Here is a 20,226-nt window from a genome sequence, read left to right on the forward strand (position 1 = left end):
TCTATGTTTTGTTTCGCAAAAATTCTAAATCTCTGACCCTAAAAAATGGGTCTTGTACAATTTCAGCTAAATAAAGATCACCGTAATTTAACTAAATTCTTAGTTTTGCTACTTGTTTAAAACTCCCATCTATCAATCTGCAATGGACATTTTACTTCGATCAGAATAGAAAGGAATCGAAAATTTGTTTACACTTCGGTTTCTTTTCTTCACAGCTCCTATAAAATTCATGGCTATTGGGCGACTTTTTTGCAAGCACCATTGAATACTTTTCAAATACAGACTGTAGTCACTTTTGATATATTGATTATTGGCAAACGCCATTGCTTAACCATTGAATGCTGCACAGCGGGACAGCAGAAAAAAAGGAGCAAACAAGTTAAAAGGCGAGGATAGAGTAAATACCTCAAAAGCAGCAAGAAACTTTCACACTAAATCAACGCCAGTTGAAAAGTTAAGTCAGGGATAGTTTTTTCCAACTCTTGGCTGCTCCTCGTAGCCTTCGATTGCTCCCAAGTGCACAGTTTAAGCCCATCAGTAGTGAGTAAGGTACTTGATAATTTCTACGAAATTTTCGTCTATGAAGTTTGCCATATTTTACGTCATTTAGTTTCAGCTGATGTTGGAACGGGCACGAAATAATTTCCGCGGTTGCTTGCTTTTGAAACGTTAAGCAAAGTTGGCATATAAATGGAGCTGAGCTATAAGCCTGAAACTGGCATTTTTCTGGCTGTTTACACACGTAGCCGGCATTTAACGTAAGAAGTCGAGAAGTAGGGGGCGAAATAAAGCAAATGCAAACGTAGTAAATCCTCGCGAGGCATTGCCGAAATGGAACTGGCAGCTTCTTAGTGCCACTTTCCAACCTGCTCCTTTGAGCTGTCTGATCATCCTGTCCTCCCAAGTCTGTATTTATCTGTTTTTTTTTTTTTTTTGTATATAGACTCGTATAAGGTGGGCGGATTTCGAGCATCGTGATTTCTCGAAATGCCAAAGCTAACAACTGCAATTGCTCTTGCTCGGTTTTGGGTGGCTTGCCCTTGTCTCCTCATGGACAACTTGTATCTCTGACTGCACATTTGTTAACTTACCTGAAGGGCATTTCAGGTCTTGTTCATTCTCTTGGCTGAGTGCATTTTGAAAAGTGTGTGGGGCGAATAGTTGGCAGAGTGTAGCGCAAAAACTAAATGGACAGTGTACTTTATAGAGACGGCGTCCAAATGAAATACTCGTGCTTGGCAAGAAGTAAGTCACAAATTCATTAAATATTCGGTACATACATACCTTCATTTAGTTACATAAAATATTTACACACACAAACAGAGGGAATAATACTAGGCATATTGAGTGGAAGGCTGAACGGAAAACGTGCCAAAAACAAATATTCAGAATGGTATGGAAATGAAATCATAGTTTGATGAATATGGAAATGCCTTTTTGAATGGGTTAAATGTGAGCGGATATATTGAAAGCCATGTGCCAAATATATAAATTTTCATTAAAGGTAAATTCGGTGATCCGTGATTTTGATGCCGAATGATTGGATTTATAAATGATAGAGCATGAGATGATCAAATAAAACCAAAGTGCATAGGGGCCTTTGAAATGTCGAATTGATGGTAAAATGAAATGGAATTTGCATGAAATTGACTGCGACTAGCTAATTAACTTTGAAAAACGTAACAACATAGACACTAAAACGCTAAGCATTCGCTAAAGCACTAATTGCTTGATTATAACTAAAAGTTGTTGTCGCATATTTCGAGTATATATTTCGATTTTGTGGAGGAAATTTTTTTTTCTATGGTTCGATGCTCACTCAGTATGATCAAAAGGCAGACCAAAATCGCCGCCAGGGCGCCCATGCTGAGTTTTAAGGTCTGACCCTCCTGCACCAGTTCGCAATTCTCGCCCCAAAATCCATCTGGACATATGCAACGATATCGGAGTCGGGGCTCGAGATTGATGCATGTGGCACCGTTCATGCAGGGCATATCGAGGCATTCGTTGCGATCCATACAGCCCTTGGAATCGGGTGACATAATGCGTCCTTCGCCGCAACTAGTTCGATTCGAGTTTTAATTACCATTATTTTAAAATTATTTATTCGAAATTGAGTTATTCGGATAAATGGGAAAAGAAATTGGGCAACCGAAAATTCAAGTATCGAATGGATGTTCCAATTGAGTGATGGATAATTAACACATTTGAGACAGGTCCACGTTATGTCAGATAATTATGCGCAATGTTTACCTAATAATATTTATTTATGTTTTTTTTTTTTGCACCGCAAATGCTTATGAAATATCAAAAACGACAGATTCGATCCTTAATGTGTAATAGAGCTCTCCGGAAAGAGAACAAACTTCCTACAGTATACTGTTGACCACTTAAAAAAGTAATTTTAAAATCCCTAGTGACTTCTCTGACTTCTCCCAACGGGCGTGTTTTTCCCTATTTAACACTGATTGATTTGCCCTGACCAAAAGCTTGAAGCCAACAAGTATGAAGTGTGTTGTGTGTGTGTTTAAGAAAGATAAGCAAAGTAGTTGTACCTGTGCTAAGCATGTTGCTGTTGCTCTGTGTGTGTAGGAAAACAAAAGCGTGAATATGTACATACAAGGACCATTGCAAGCCGGACAAATGCTCTTTGCTCCCGGATCTGGATTCTCGAACCGACTTTAACTCGAAGTCAAAGCGAAATCGGAAACGTAAGCCTAAGCCGATTGATTTGTCACGCAACGTTTAGTGCCAATCACTAACTGACTTTTGTGCCATGTGTGTGGTGTTCAACGGGTGTGGTGGTGTTCAACTGAATCTCCGGCACGAGGTCCTTTGACGAGCAGTTTCAGCAAGCTTTTTTCCGGACTCTGCTCCTCCTACCGTGTATTCTCCTATTTTTTGTGCACCCCCTTTAATTGATTAAGCCTATCAAATGTAAGCCCTGCGCTTGCTTATCAAAAGCTGGCGATTTGTTTTCCTTTTTGCAACTTTTTTGTGGTATTGGTTTTGGGGTTTTTCTTATCGCCATTTTGGCTTACGGGAAATTTGAGGTTCTACCCTTTTTTGTTGGTTTGTAAATGTTATGTGAAAGTACAGTCCGAACGGTCAATTTATTTAAATGGTATGAATTTTTCTTTTTTTGATTGATGAGAAACGAAAAGCAGTGGGTGGATTTCATAAGATGAAATGGTAAGCTGATAAGAAACTTACGTGCACTCGTAGACATTCCACAGGTCTACGCACTCGAACGGATCGGGGCAAATCACGTTGGAGCATGGTTTATTCGAAGGACAACCCTTCTCCAGATTCCTGGCCATGGTAGCCTGTCCCCACTGAGTACCATTCATCGCCGGTGGCAATGGCAGGTGTTTGCCTTCGAGACTGTAAATAGATAATAGTAAGGTGGAAGAAGCAATTAATTAGGAATCAATTTACTTTTCTGATTAATAAGGACACTCACCGTATATCATCGAGACAGCTCTTTTGGTAATCGGCGTACACTTCAAAGGTTCTCACTCCGGTGTATTCAGCTTTGCCGCCCGCATAGACACCCTCTTGCTTGTCCACCAACAGCCACTGATGTCCCACGAACTCAAAGGTCTCGTTATAACGACGACCCTCTCCACCATCCAATTCCAGGGTAGCAGCTGAGCCATATCGATTTACCTTCACCACATGCCATTGGCCATCGTTTACTACTATGGCATTTAGCCAGAGATCCTTTTCTTCAGTGCGCAGAGAGTTCAGATTGTAACGGAAGTGCAGATGACCATCCTTGATCTCAAGGATTCCGTATTCCCGATTGTGCTGATCGCTAACTCGGAAAAGTTCGCCGTACTCCTCTCTTGTCCGGAATCTTAGCTGGACTTGCGTGCTGAATCGATCGGGCTCGAAACTCAGAGCATATTTAACATAACTCTGGGCCTTGAAGGTAGTGGGTATTGTAGGGATATTACAGGCCGGACCTGTCCATCCTGGTCGACAATGGCAACGAGCTTCGGACAAGGATCCAACACAATTTCCGTGCTCCCAGCAGCGAGCTGTGGTTTCAGTTTGAGCACAAACTTCCTCGGTTTGAGGACAACCCGCGACGCTATTTCTCGACAATCCAGGATGGGCCAGATCATAGAGTTTTGAGTTATGCACCAAATTTCTGATGCAGCCATCAAATCCCTTGGCCGTGGGCATATAGTGCCAGAAGTACAGACTCTGATCGAACTGTTCCCGATATAGGCCACCCACTTGCAGAGGAGCATTAACGTTGAGGTACTCATTAAATGGCGGAATTTGTCCTCTCGCCTGGCAGGACATGTCATCGAATTCCGGCGGAGTGCCATCCTCCATTTCGGCAATCTCTGCTGATTTGCAAAAGTCGACAACCATACGAATGCTTTCGGTATCCCAAAACAGATCGATTCTATGCCATTCACCGTCGTCCAAAGTCTTCTTCGTCTTCACCCTCAGCTCCAAAGTTCCCGAACCAAAGTCGATAAGCAGTCTAGGATAACCTCGCTCCAATTCCAGGGCAATGAAATCTGAGATGAGCGTCTCATCTCGTTCTGGAGGAACAATTGGACCGTTGTAGATGATTAAGCCGTCGGGTTTTCGGGTAATAAACTCCAGACTTAAATGCGATTCATCGCACATTTCCAAGGGAGGATACCAGGCCCAACCGTTTCCACGGAAACTGCGAGTGGTTTGCTGACACCTGGGTCCCGTGTATCCCACAGGACACGAGCAGTGAGGACCAAATCTGGTGTCCACACAGCGACCACCATTATGACAGGGTGTGGTTCGACAGGATTCTGGTTTGGTGAAATTGCGAGCACCACAAGTACAGTCAGCAATGGTATCCACACGAACACCGACCAAGGCAGTTTTGTTGGCGTTAACCATATAGGGCAGAGGACTGATTTCCAGCGAGTTTGTGCAACTGCCCTCGCACATTTGGTTCTCATACAGACACTCATCGATGCCCACCATGGTGATATTAATGCCCACATCCTTTTCGATCTCCTCGCGGTGCATCAGTACAATTCCATTTAGCCTAACTGGTTTATAGTAAGGAGATCCATGTGCGGAAAACCTAACGTCCGTTAGAGGCGGATGTTTCCTCTTCAATTGCACACTGAATATATCCACATTTTCCCTTTCAGTGTTTAGCAAGTCAGCCAGCTTATCCCTAAAACGATCCATCTTCGAGCGGCTCATGCTTTGGGTTCTGTAGTTCCAGACTCGAATAAAGTCCTCATCCGAAATGCCTGATAGACGTACGGATCCCGAGTTTACAACAGCTTCATGGGGAATTTCTCTCACTGTAACCGTAACATTGGCTGGTATATCGGTTTGAGTGTGCTTCCTATCGTAGACCTTGAACCTGAGATGATAGCGTCCTTCACGAGTTCCTGCTCGCATCGTTACCATGCCGGAATCTTCATCCAACTTGAATCTTGGATGCTCCATGGCCTCCCAATAGAACTTCTTGTCGGGCAGATCCCAATCATCCAAATCGTAGACATAGACCCGTCCAATCGGAGTGTCTGGCGATTGTCCTTGGTAGTTGTAAACGAAGATGTCCTTAGATCCTGGCTGCATTTTGTTGTCGTTCACGTCGCCAATTATGACGGTCAGAGTACTAGTTCCAGTCATTGCCGGGGAACCATGGTCTTTGATTACAATAGGAATCATATATTCCTTTTGCTGCTCGCGATCGAAGGATCTTAGGGACGATATCACAGCCATGCCATCACCGTTGGCACCCTCTGTAAATTGCAAGTAAATTTATAATGGATTAGAATAGATATCCTTAAGTCCTCCTTTCTGCATTGAAAGGCTCCAAGGAAAGACCTTCCTAAAAAAGTGTATCTACAGGTGAATAAACTACCAATTCTCGGTCATATAAGTGCCTAAGGCCCAGTCCAAATCCAGTTGATATTCAGGACTTCAAAGGCATTTGCCAGTTAGCCGTGAGCTCTGACAACTAACCAACCCAAAAACTAAGCTCTTTTATTAGCCAGCACGTTTTCCCTTCCACCTGATTGCAGATGCAACTTGTGCAATAGCCCATTTGTTGTAATTACGCCTTTGAGCCAACAAGTGTTAGGTCTGGACGTCCGGAGGAAAGTAAACTATTGCCCCGGAGGGGAAAAACCCCAAGAGAACCGGCGGAGAACGCACAGTTGAAATGTATTTTTAAAGACACTCCATGGTGTGTTTTTAGGCAAATTGTATGCAAATAGGAGTCTGGAAAAGCCTTCTGCTCCCCTGGCCAACCAACGTTTGCATAAAGTCACAGAATCGTAGTTGTCCGGACTCCACGAAAGCCCCAAACATGCCTGCCCCTTCCACTTCCCAGCTGAGGCTTCCGAATTGGATTGCCACCCACACAAATTGTGAATGCTGGGCCACTTTTTTTGCTCTTCACTTCTTGGCTTTGCGAAGGGAGCTGCGATGCATACATATGGAGTTTGGATTTTACGGCAGACTCTGCATGGTGTAATTTCATTGAAAACTTGTGCATTTGCCATTTTATTTGGCGCCCAGGTGGGTGAATCTTCTGCGTTTGCCTTGCTTATATTATTTAAATTTTCATGTGCGATGCGGTTTACGGTTTCCGTTCTATGGCCAAAGATTCCTGGCTATTCATTTCGGACTTCCTCTACGAGGTAATTGCATTTGTATGCCATTGTTAGCTTTCAGTGACACCGACCACAACCCTCTTCCGTTCCGCTCAATACTTGGCAAGAAAAATTCAATACAGGCACACACAAAAAATACAAAAATAACTAAGAGTGTTACGCTGGTGCATTGTTTATGCTTTGACCCAAATGTTTGGCTAACTTTTTCATTGAGGATGGGAAAGTTTTGGTCTGTAACTATTTTTAGGTCCCTACCACCTCTTCATGTTGAGTATGTGCCGCAATTTACATGTAATTGGTTGCAATTTGGAAGTCAGATAGAAGCGAAGTATTATTTCGGCTAAAAGAGCACATTAATTTGAATGAATTTATTACTTAGGTTATGAAAACTTCATTGCCCATTGGTAAGCTAAAGTGTCCTGATAAGATTTGCTTTAAGTAATTGTATATATAAGAAATACTCACTTTGATCCTGTTCCACCTTGAAGGAAGCTCGGATGATGTCATCTGCACTGGGGTCCAAACGGAACTGGAATGGCGGGCCATTGCTCTTGGAGCGATCGTCATCATCGGTGGCCAGGATTTCAACCACTTTACGTGGAGGAACATGCTCGGGCAGAACCGGCCTGTAATCCTTGAGGAATTTGGGAGCATTGTCGTTGATATCCTGGACGATGACTGTTAGTGTGGCAGTGGCGGTTTTCGGCGGAGAACCATCGTCGATGGCCAGGATCTTAACTTGGTGACGAGGAACTACTTCGCGGTCCAGCGAACGTTGAATGGTAACTGAACCATTCTGGTTAATGGCAAACTGGCGCTGACGGTCCGAAGATCGATCGATCGAATAGGATACCTTACTCTTGCCACCCTGATCCGGATCGGTTGCCTTGAACTTTTCGAGTTCGGTGCCAACTTTCGTGTCCTCGAATACAGAAACCTCCACATTGGCCCGTTCGAAATGCGGCTTATTGTCGTTGATGTCCCTCAGTTTTACCACAACCCAGGAGTAGGCCACGTGGTATTTGTCATTGTCGTTGTCCTCGCCCTTATCGTTCACTTGGATGCGGAAACGGAAGCCATTGCTCTGCAGCTGATCCTCGTAGTCCAGGGGCTGTACGATTTTCAGCGAACCAGTACCGTCGTTATTCCGCACCATGGTGAACTTATCGGCGCCATAGCCACTGTTGTCGATAACTTTGTACTGGAACTTGTTCGTCTCGTCTTCATCGTGTACGGTAACGGTTAAAATGGGCATTTCCGGCAAGGCCGTACCATCCGTTTCGTCCACTTCCGTAAACCATTCGTCCTTCGTAAACTGCGGCGGCATATCGTTGATGTCCTTAACCCGTATAGAGGCCGTCCCCGTCCCCTTTAACCCCCCGCCATCCATCGCCACAACTTGTATAGAATAATCCGGAGTTCTCTCGCGATCCAAACAGCAAACGGCGGTCTTTATCACACCCGTATCGGGTTCGATTTCAAAAATGGGGGAGCCCGTCTCCTCCTCAATCACGTTCTTTTCGATGGAGTACACCAGCCGCGCATTGGAACCCTCATTGGGATCGTCATAGTCCACGGCTGTCATGGTCATCACAACCATGCCGGCGGTTCCGTTCTCAGTCACGTTGCCAAAGTATACGCCCTGTGGGAAAATGGGGGCATTATCGTTGATATCCTTCAGATTGACCTGGACATCCGCATATCCCACGAGTCCTTCGCCGCCCTCGTCCTGGGCGAATACAGTGAAACGCCATTGGGGGCGTCCATTGGGTTGATCGCGATCCAGAGGCTATAAAGGCATCGAAATAAAAGTGTGAGCTAAAGTGTAAAGCGCTGTTATGGGTTAAAATACGCAGGGGGCTTTGCGTAATTTTAGCTGTCATAAACGCAAGACCGATTAACATCGGGCGGGGCGAGCATAACATTGTTGTGGGTTAAGAGTTACACCATCTTTAACCCATGAAATTATCCCTTTACACAATGTTGGGGAAGCCACAAAAAAGGGATGGGAAGCCTGTACCTGTCCCTGATGTTGATTGTGACTTTGATATGCATTCACAGCAGCCTGAGTGATGGGTTTCGGTCCCACCTGGGTCCCATCCTAAGCCCCCACAACGCCCATCCTACCCTCACATACGTATGCAAATAATAAAATGCGCAAGCGATTTTAATCAGTACTTTGTATCTGTTGGCTGCAGGCAACCCTTGGATATTGCCCCAAACTCTTGTTAGCAAATCGCAGCCCCACGACCCCTTAAAACTCCAACATCGTTAACCCCCGACGACATGTGACAGGCACAGCGGACCGACAACAAGAGGAGTCTTTCATGGTGCTGACATTGGATTTGTCGTAAAAAAAAAAATTTGTGTACGAGGCGCCAACAACAAAAAACGGTGTGTATAAATAATTGTGTTGATGGATTACACCGTAGGATACTCTGGAGAAATATGCTAAAGCCTATGTGGAACAGGATAAGAGATAAAAGTGCATTCACCATAAGGTTACCTACTCAAATGCGATGAAGGACACGTTTTCATATTTTTATTTATTTTATTTGGTTACCAAAACGCTTTCAGGTTTGACTAAAATCCAGAGCAACCTAAAATTCTCCGAAAATACCCCTTAAGTGCGGAATAAAAGAAAAATATGTACACATAATCCCTGCGTAGTCATCGCTTTAATTTGCATGACAAATTTGCCAACATTGTTATGACATATTCAATTTAAGGGATTAGTTGTGAGTGGGTCACATCCTGTGGACTCCGATCCGCACCCCAGCAAAAAAAAAAAAATGCGGTACAGCTGTTTGGTATCCCTTATCAAGTTCTCCTCCCGCCACTTTTATAAAATTGTATTCACGTCGAGAGAGATAGTCCTTGGACTAAAATGGCCGAATTCGTGCGGCACGAATGTTATTCGTTTAATTTTATTTTTAGCTGGACGCATGGGAATTTCATTTAATTTGACTTTGGCGTTTTTGGGACTACACTAGAGTTAAGTGAAATTTTCCAACTCGCATGTGGCGAGGGATTTTCAATTGTGATTTGGTAATTAGTTTCCATTTTCTTTCAATTGGTGCGGCTTTTAGTGGGCCATTTCAAGAGCAGCAGCACCTGGACGCAGAGTAAATTGTTCAGTGCCTTTTCATTTCAAATGAATTATTTATTTCGTTTTAAAATCTGCGAGACCTTCAGGGTCATCAGTCAATTCCTCCGCCTCGAGGAATCCATTTAAGCAATTTATTTAATAGTGCAATGAGACTCCCTGCCTTCGTCCACTAACTGCAACTTAAATGTGAAATAATGAGCACGTAGACAGATTCGAACGTTTGCATTTTGTGGGAATTGCGATTGATTCGAAAGCGGGCTTAAGTGCACATTGATGGGGCTTAATCAGCGAGAGCATATTTCGGAATTTCACCATTATTTTCCGTTTCAGACCAGCTGCGGCCTTGGCCAACATGGATTTTTAAATACCGCATTTTATTTATATATTTATTATGCATGCGAGCATTTTTTCACAGCGGCCATTGGCAATTTGTTAATGCTTAAATTAAGAGCCAAGCACTGCGGCATTGTTTTCGCTGATGACTTACCTTTAGTACGAATATTTCGCCGGTGGTGCGGTTGATGTCGAATTTGCTATTGGCTGGATTATCCGGATCAATGCCCTGGCCCGTGAGGAAGTACACGATGTTCTGGGGACGATCCTTGTCGCCATCTGTGGCCGTAACCTGTTCATTCAGCGCGGCAAATAAATACACATATTAATTATTGATTGTTGGTAAAGTGGAGAAAAAAAATTGAAAAACGTTAAGTAAACAAGCAAAAAGACCGAATTAAGTAGTACAGAAATAAGATAAACATGCCATGCAAAAACTACTTAAAAACAAAACTATTTATGCTTTGGTTAGTTTAGATGAGTGTGATTTGTAAGTGCGTTTATTTTTCCCACTTTTCAGCCGTAGTTTTCAATGGTATTTATTTACTTTAATTACCATTCTGACTTTTTTAGCCGCTTTTCAATGGATTATGATTTGTTTGCATAGTGCTTTCAGGTATTAAGTTTGGTCAGTGAAAAATATTGTTGTTAGAAGTGAGTGAGCGAGCACAAAATCAATGGTAAATAAAATATTAAAATATTATTTGCGTATGGTTAGTAAAATGTAAATACAAACAAAGAAAGAAAAGTGCTGACTGATTGATTTTAATTCCCTTTGTTGGCTCTAAGCGCCAACTATGTCCATTTTAATTAAATTAGTTGGGCGCCAGCTAGCCACAAGTGAAACGTGGTAAAACCACAACAGAAAATCTGAGCGGGTCAAGCTTAATCGTGCAAATGTGTGGCATTAATACTTAAAGAGCATATTGAATTTAATTAGCAGCTTTTGGTAGCAAACAGAAATGGCTAATGGAAAGCACATATGTGCGATAAATAAAATACGAAAAGTTTGCGCCATATTTACGAATGCTATTAAAGACCGCAGGGAATATTTTAGTAACAGAATCAATTTTTCGTTAAAGTCCACCCCACCCACTACTAATTGTTCTGCTTGCATTTCAAATGCCAGGCTATGCACCTTTAATGGTGCACCTCAATGCCCAGTGGAATTCCCGTTTCAATTTATACAATTACCGCTGAATGGGTTTTAATAAATTCGAATACTACACCTTGCTCGCGGAGATTATTCATTATGTTTACGTATTATTATGGCTGGTTTACACAAAGTTTACATGGCAAATGAGACTGAATGAGATTTCGGGTTGTTGGGTTAAATTAATTGTTACGTGGTGGAGGAGCGGCTTTGTTTGTTTGCCTTATGCTATATATTTCGTGTTCGGTATGATTTTATGTACAGGACTCGGAAATGGTAAATAATATAGCGACCTGCATAATGGTAAAGGGCGTGTTGGTCATTCCCTCGTCGAGAGTTCGCTCATAGGATGTCTGCGGGAATTGCGGTGGAAGATCGTTGACGTCGCGCACATTTATGACGATTGTTGTTTGATTTTCATTCAAACTGTCCGAGGCAACCAATTTCAGTTCGTACTTTATGCAAACATTAAATAAAATATATGGCCAACGGAAAATTGGTGCAGGGAAGAGAACAAAAACAAAAAATGGTAAAAACAACGAAATTAAACAATAAATATAAAATGCACATAAATTACGAAGAGAACATAAAAGTATTGATTAAAATCATATGAAAGCTCGCTGTTCAATTTACAAGTGGGCAAGATGAATCCAGCGAATATCTTGTAAGCGGGTTTCCACTCTTGACTTGATGGCTTATTTGCATATTTCACGTTCAATGGCTCGCTTGCTTACTCATTAAATGGCGATAAATTAATTGACTTTTTCAATTATGCATTAAAAAGTGCATAGCAGTTTGAAGGTGTGTATGTTAATCGACACGTTTCCAAGTCATCTTCAATTTTAAACATAATTTATCGTAGCCCGCTTAATGATAAATCAATAGTATTACCATACTTTTTCTGCAAACCGCAATTTAAATGTTTTATGTGTGCGCACTTGGTAAATAAATTTTATACGTTTTTTATAGGCCACATTTTACAGGCCATGTCCACTTGAAAATGGACAGCATTTTTTAATTGTTCAATTACTTTTCGTCATATTTTTTCACCGGCCCTAAATCAATCGAAAAAGCGGGGAATGGAACAACATGCAAATGGCTTCAAATATGTGGCATTCTTTTGAACTTAAAAAATATATTGGTTTGTCAATGTAAAAACTTTTAAAATGAACCAACATAAATTTGAGTTCATTAATATTGCAAAGCAGTAAATGCCTTTAACATGTCAACAATTTGTTGTGTAAAAAGAGGTGAAAATGGTTTTTAGGCTTTTCACATCATTAAAATAAATATTGGCAGGAATAATTACTAGGAACTAGGAAATATTTTGGCCCAAAAGCACTTCACTCTAACATTCTATGTGTATCTTTTGTGCAATAAAGTGTGGATCAGGCAGTTTTCGGGACGGGGAACAACTTGAAAACGAAAACTCAACACATGCAATAAAATCTAGCTGAATAAAAACTCTACTGAACAAAACAAAAGTTGTGAGCTAGTTTCGTATTCATTTTGTTTCATTCATTGACCTGCAAGACGCGTTTGGGCAAATTACGATCGTCCTCTTCGGTAATCTGGGTGCGATAAGTGGGTCGCTCAAAAACGGGGGGATTATCGTTAACATCCTTGACGTGGATTATCACGGTGGTGTAGTTCTCCTTCAAATTGTCGGAGGCGGCCAAACGGAGTTCATACTGAACGCACAGAGAAAAACGTATTATTTATACTCATCGAATGGAATTTCAATACCTAAGATATTAGATCTTTTTAACGAGTGTTTCAGCTCTTTCAAGGCTGTGCACCTAACTCTTATGAATTGTATATTTAAGTATGTCACTATTTATTATTTTATGCATTTTCTACTTAATATTAAACTTCATTCTTTAAATAAATGGAAATATTTGCATGCTTCGTTGGAGAAAGTTTCCCTAGTCGCGTTTCAATTAAAGACACGAAAATTGAATGGCTGACTGAGTTTGCACTTGGCCAATTGTTCGAATTGCAATTCAATTAATGGTTGGCCATCCACTTTCTTGCCTTTGGTATTTGTCTTTTCGACAGCAGCTCGTGTAACAAAACTTGTTTGAACTTTTAAATATTTAAGCAGCCTCGCGGTGTGCGAAGCGTGTAAATTGAAATTCAAAGGGAGAGCGAGTTTCTTAATGAATTTTATAGTTGGTCCAGATTAGAATGGCCTTAATGCTCGGTTGGCCAGTGAAATGGAGTTCTCTTGTGGGTTTTCTAGGGATCTTTCTTCTACTTTCTTCATGGACACTTCAATTGACTCTTTAATCTTTTTCCTCTTTTTCTGTTTTTAAGTAAAATCTACCCTTGAAGTTTAAGAAAAAAATTTTTGTACTTCGGGAATGTTATATTGTAATCCCTGCTTGGCCCTATGTATTCTCTCAGCTTTCCAATGACATAAACAAATCTCACAGTTGACTAAGCCCGCAACGCTTATGTCGTAAATATATCTGAGCTGCGAAAGAACGTTTGTCGATTACAGAGGAGTCCTCTACGGGCTTCCACTTTGCATTTTTCATTTTTTGTAAACGCGCGGTTTCTGTGTTTCCATTTTTTTCTTGCTTTTTTTTTCTTTTTTTTTGGTTTTTTACTTACCCGGCGTCGAGTTTCGTAATCTAAAGCGCCAGCTACATAAATGGCACCCGTCATATTTTTAACCGCAAAAGCGCCGCCAATGTTGCCGCTTGTAATTTCATAGCGGATACGTGAGGCTGTGGGCGAAGGACGAAGGACGAATTCGGGAAAAGAAGGAGAATAGGGACAGAGAAAAATGTGTGTGTAAGATAATAATTGCGGAATTTTTGGAAGCATTTTTTTTTTTTTTTTTTTTTTTGAGCATCCAGAGGGGCCCTCTACTTACACTCGTCGTGATCCTTGGCCGTTACAGTGAGCACTGTGTGTTGAATGTCCTCGTTCTCGTCCACTTCGGCCTCGTACAGCGATTTGTCGAAATAAGGCGGGTTATCGTTTTTATCGGCGATGCCAATGCGTATGAATTTGGTGACTGTTAATGGGCAAAGGGGCGGAAAAAACACCATTTCGCTCGGTTAAATTTCTCGTTTTCAATTTGACACTCAAGACCGGTTGGTACTTCGCAATTATCACGTACTAGACACAATGAGGAAAACTTTTCCTCTGCCAGACAGGGCAACAATTTGACGCCTCTCATTGGGGCGACGAACAATTTGTTTGTCTTTTATTTAAGGCTATATTCCCTATTTTCCTTGCTTCTTATGCGTGGGAGATTCAAACGCGTTTCGCATACTAAGCAGCTGGGGATATTTTGAACTTCCGATTTTTATTTGCATGTGCGATGATGTAATTTATTTGATATTCATGGATTTTACTGTTGATCACAGAATTGAGTAAGCAGTAATGCGGTCGCAAATGAATTCAAGCGAAATTTTATATTCAGCCCATTTAAGCCTCTTGTCTTGAGTACTCAATCGCATAATTAACTATTATTACCTCTGGTAATGTTAGACAACACCTATTGTAGCTGCTAAAATTGCTACGAATTCACCCAAATTAAATTCAAATTGCCCCAAAAAGACCTCTCATTCTGCTCGAGTTGAGTCCAAGTATTCAGGTGATTGAATATGCCATGGCGGGTAAATAGAACAAGGAAAACTCCAAGTGGAGTACAATATTTGTGGGCGGAGGGATGGACAAACAAAGCCAGTGACAATGAGACATATCAGTGAGCAGAGATGTCAGGCAGGCAGTAAATTACATATATCATTTATAATTGCAGCAATAACAATGCTGAACAGAGCCAGTGCGTTTTAATTAAATAAATGCAAAGACCATTGGACCAAAGGAAAACCTGAAGAGTACACACAAATCTATGGCAACAGATGCGACCAAACTTTGCCGCTTAACAGCCCATTTAGAACTTGAGAACTGCACAGTGGGAATTTGGGATAACATTTAAATTCAATTATGATTCCACAGGGAATATTAAATTTTAATATTAATATGCATACATTTTTATATCTGCAGATATAATCTTTAAAGTGTGTCTATGACGATTTCGATGAAATGTTTAATCAAACTTTTAATCAAACTTTTAATCAAACTTTGTGATATTTTCTCTCAGTTCAATGGCAGCTCGACACAAATGTTTCTGTTTATCAATTTACTTAGCAATCCTGAGAAGGACAACAGTGGAAAACTTTCTCTTGTGCCTGCGTTGTTTGTGTTTCGGTTTATAATTTAGCTGCCTTGACTGGGCACTATCTGTGTGCAAGAATTATGCACATTTGCTGGCGCTGCAGGTTGACAACTCCCATTGCAGTCGGGCTCACATGGCGTATGTGTGATAAGTTCCTTGCCCTGCATGCAATCCAACCGTGGCGCTTAAATTAGCAAATGTTTGTGACCAATTTTGAATTAAATTTATTGCAAAACATTGCTAATTGCCAACTCGGCTGTGGCTTGCTTTCTATGTGACGACATTTTAATTAAAACTTGGCAAAATCCTGTTGCTAGGCTGGCATTAAATGCAAATAATATCCAGCGTATTTATCAACATTTATGCTTTTGTCAAAGACCTTGCATTTGCCAGATGAAAATTTTTGTATTCCCATTTTTGTGTGTTCTGAAAACTCAAAGGGGTTTTGTTATACCCACGCTGGATTTTACTAATTAACCAAGATGCGTTATTAAAAATAATGACATTCAAAGCGATATTGTATAATAATGCTTCGAAACCAGAAATTGAGTTTTTTTGTCCCCAATTGTGGCACTTTCATATAATTAATAAGTGGTATGTTATTAGCAGGACATCTAAAAGTTTAGTTTGTAAAAATCCTTCAAATTTTACAAAGACTTTCCTCGCAGTAATTTCTGACTGACTTTATAACGCCAAAAATCAATTTACCTGTATGCAGATGAGGTGAGTTTCCGCTGAACAATAATATACACAATAAATATATAAAAATTTCACATTGCCTCATATATATTTTTGACGCAGATTTTTTCCGCATGCCATCCACTTCTTTGAGTTCTTCGTGCACGGATAAATGAAATTTTATGAGTTTTTATTAAGCACATTGCCGGGATGTGTGGAATTTAAAGCGCAATATAAGCGAAATATAATGTACGGGGTTAAACATTTTACAATAAAGAAAATACCCGGGGCAAAGTCAAAAGTTAACCCAATTTGGAAAGCTTTTATCCTTTCGCCTTTATCGGCTTACGAGGCGAAGCCCAGCCCTTGAAATACTTTATCTATTTATCTAACACCAATTTTATTGCATTCTTCAACCCGACCGCACTCCCATAAACTAACTCGAAATCAAATAGAAGATATCCCATTGAGCTTTCCAGCTTTCTGACACACATTCGCCCACTGACACACAACGAATTTGATGGTGAATTGTGTGTGCAATGTTTGGACAGCTGTTGGGGATTCCCCTTTGGGCTGTGGAGAGGTTGCGGGCTCCTTTTTCTCCAGGATCTCGAGTCCTTTGTGCAGCCTTGCGAGTTGACATTGAAGCAATTTGGGTTAACTGCAGCCGAGTGGCGAAATCAAAGTCATCTTTATCACATATTTAACTCGAGCAAAATGTGTCACATTCGCTTTCTCTTTACCGAATAAATAGTGTTCAATAAATACGGATATTTCTTCTCCTTTTTTTTGCGCCCGAAAAGCTGCCACGCTTAGCTGCACAAATGCCACATGCCACGCCCCCCTCCAATTCGAGTGTCATAAATTTATGCGCTATTTTCGCTTGTTCAGGCATTCCGCCATCCAAACATATTTATATATGTATATGCACTACGTGATGTGGCACAATGTCAAAATCAAAGACGCCATATTTTTCCCCAGCTTTCCTTAACAGTTTTCCTTTGCATCCCATTCCATTTTTTCGCTCTGCTCTTCTTTGGCGAGGCAAAGTTTATCGACGAGTTTCGCACTTGAATGAATTTTAACGATATTAAACAGCGAAAAGAAAAAAAGAAAATAAACAATTACAGGAGTCGGGAAAAATACTCGTATGAGGATTCCCTCAGCATCGGGACTTTAAGTTGTCTTGCCGGTTTAAGATATAGTTCAATTTTAATCAAACTCACGAAAAATGAGGCTATTTTGGTTTCAATTTCACTTTTACTGTATCACTTTCATTGCTTACTTAAGGTAAAAACTAATTGGCCGATGCAGTTTTCTCTTGCCCATTTCATTTTATGATCGCCGCCGTTGCAAGTGCAACACAATGTACGATATAAAAGGAAATCACTGACCATCCGCATCCGCTTGTGTGGTATGGGCCATTAATGGCGCTTAATGTGGCCAGGCTATAAAGAGAAGCTAACTGCATGTCCGAAGCTAATGCCAGCGAAGGGGAAACTGTGGCATCTAAATTGTTGCAAAAATATTTTATTGCAATTCTTAAGCCCCAGCTCGTAAAAACTTGTTCAACTGCATTTTGTCGCTTGGCTGCTGGTGGTTCTGTTGATTTTTTTATGATTGTGGTCTGTCTGTCAGTTTTCCTGTCTGCCCCACTGACTGGCAGCTGTTCCCTGCTGTTCGTCCTTCGTCCTTGGATTCAAAAAAGATGTATAAATATAAATGCACCACATGCGAGGTCTTCAACAATGTTTCTGCGGTTCAGTCGGATATTTGTGGGCCTGCCTGTGTCATGTGTATATGATTGTCCTGTTTGTGGTTATTGAGGTTTTTCTTTCGCACATCACCGAATTTTGTGTGTTCACACTTTTTCCAATTATCGACTAATTTGCGCCACCGAAAAGATTCCAGTGGGCACTTTTTAATTAGTTTAAATGCCAGTCAGGCACAGCCGCAAAAAAGCCATTAAAATCAATTGACAGGGAAGGCCGGGAAACACCTACTCCGGTACCCGAAAAGTCAACAAGAAAATGCTGTCACGTACTAACAGCAAATTTATGAACCCAAAATTTGGCAGGACATTAATTGATAAAGAATAATAAGAAGTGTATATATTGGGCCCAGGTGGATGATAAATTGTCCCGTTAAAAATCCCCTTCACATTTTCTTTAAGAAATTGAAACACGAAACTGAATACAAAATAGCAATGGGCGATCAAAATAACATTTTGGACAGCCCAACGATGCTGGCGACAAGAGGCAAACGAGTTTTCCTGGGGGCTTGTTGCGGTTTTTGTGGCCAGCAGAAGGAAAGTGAGAATAAGAAACATTTCTCCCTTTGCTGATGACAGTTGGCCCAAAGATGGGGCCAGAATCGTGTACCCGCCTCCGGAACAGTTGTCATTGCAGTTGTATCTGCTGCATACGATTGTACAATTACCAAATGGCCATAATTCTGTTCTGACCAAAAACTAGTGACCCTGTTCTTGCACTTGACTTGTTTATGCTGGTCTCAGTCTCCAGCGAATTTATGCGGACAACAGTAGCAGCTTTTGCATAATGAATGACCAAAATGGGTTGGCCATTTGGGGGACCAGTATGGGGCCCTCACAATTGCCAGTTGTCGCCACTCGAGCGGGATTCGTTTTCAGTTTCGACATCGCAAATTGACTGCCAGAAAACTTCGCCCAGCTGTCAATAGAGTTTAAGAAAAATCAGCTAGAACTTTTCAACACTCTGGCGAAATGTTATTAAATATAAAAACCTTTTAGGATCGTTATTATTAACGATAGATATATTTTCATAAAGGCGGGGTTAGAATTAAACATCTTTAAATCCAAAATAAAAAATATTTTTAAATCCCAAATTCACTTTTAGAAAACCCATATCAATGTTAAAGTGTAACATATTCCTTAGGTATTTTTCTTATTTAAGGCTAAAAACGGTTCTTCTTTAAAAGTAATATTCCCAGTGTTCTGGCAAAGCAGCTCTCAAGTGTCGCTAAACTACGTCAAGTGGACAAAGTGCTATATCACCGGAAACTTGCCATTGCACCTGCTGCCTTTTTGGGCCAAGGGACGACTAATCATCCTGAAAGGACAGCGGCGGAAAGTTGCGGCCCTCTTGTCATAGTTTAAATTATGTGCGCAACTTTGGCCAAACTTTTAATAGCATCCACAGCTTGCCAATCGAACGGTGTAAACATGTCGAGCATTTTAGCCCGTTCCCTCCATTACGGCATATGCTCAATAATTGGCTACACTATCCCTCAAAAACGGGTACGGAAAAGCGAATAGTTGGCCGAAATGCGTGCCTCGCATTCGGAAGTCTCTTTCCGAGGTAAATGAGTTTTCCACCGCATCGCAGTGAAGCATTAAATTGTATCTCTCGAGCGAAACTTTCAACGCAACTGTCCAAGAATATTCCAGAGTTTTCATCAAGTATTCCAAGTAAAAGCGACAGGTGGACGCGGCCAGACGAAATAAACCAATTTAAGTTTCTGGCCACGATGAATACTTTAAAGGCTGTCAATTCCCAGACAATGAACCCAGAGCTCTAGAGCGGGCGAGATGGGGAAAAGTGGCCAACAAATTAGGAGCTCATTAATAAAAATTACTGGCCTGGCTCTTTGTCAAGCCAATGTTGCAGCTCTTCAGCATTCTCTCGAGACTCAATGGCGAATGTCTGTCGGCAATGACAGACACCAATAACATCAGTAGCATCTCAGACGGCATGGTATTGTATACACAAATGGAGATAATTATCCTGCTCGAACGGCCATTAGGGATCGAGTGGCTGGCAATGCTAAGGACGGCATTCAGCGTTTGATAAACTCAAATTAATTACATTGATTTATGCAATTCCAGGCATGCGAGACCAGAGTCACGCGTGACTTATCGACACTTGTCGCTGGAGTGACACGTAGCTTGGAATTTTTGCAGAAATAAGGCAGGACGAAGGACGCAGGACTCCGGCATCAATCAATTTTTTGCAGCAATTTATCAAACTATTTCGCTGCGATACGATTTAAATTGTTGCCTAGTTTTGCGGCGGCACGTCCGCAAATTGCTTATTTTACTCTAGACGTTTTCTCTGTATTTATGTGACCCGAGTGCGCT

At 41.2% G+C, this 20,226-nt stretch overlaps 1 protein-coding gene across 12 annotated transcripts in view; it reads right to left on the reverse strand.

Moving 5' to 3' along the window:
- The window catches only part of CadN (Cadherin-N), a 131,288-nt gene that overhangs the window by 6,797 nt on the left and 104,265 nt on the right, over positions 1–20,226 (reverse strand). For 3 of the 12 annotated variants that reach the window (NM_165227.3, NM_165231.3, NM_001032106.2), the window contains 8 exons: positions 14,118–14,261; positions 13,853–13,968; positions 12,763–12,927; positions 10,238–10,375; positions 7,107–8,430; positions 3,464–5,765; positions 3,214–3,384; positions 1,820–2,061 (listed from right to left, as the gene is read on the reverse strand). In NM_165227.3, coding sequence (NP_724071.1) covers positions 1,820–2,061; positions 3,214–3,384; positions 3,464–5,765; positions 7,107–8,430; positions 10,238–10,375; positions 12,763–12,927; positions 13,853–13,968; positions 14,118–14,261 — 4,602 coding nt within the window. Of the gene's footprint in view, positions 1–1,819; positions 2,062–3,213; positions 3,385–3,463; positions 5,766–7,106; positions 8,431–10,237; positions 10,376–11,529; positions 11,692–12,762; positions 12,928–13,852; positions 13,969–14,117; positions 14,262–20,226 lie in introns of all 12 variants that reach the window. The other 9 variants (NM_001032109.3, NM_165225.2, NM_165229.2 and 6 more) reach the window with 3 other exon arrangements.

This window comes from Drosophila melanogaster, chromosome 2L (assembly GCF_000001215.4).
Source record: "Drosophila melanogaster chromosome 2L".
Taxonomy (NCBI): domain Eukaryota; kingdom Metazoa; phylum Arthropoda; class Insecta; order Diptera; family Drosophilidae; genus Drosophila; species Drosophila melanogaster.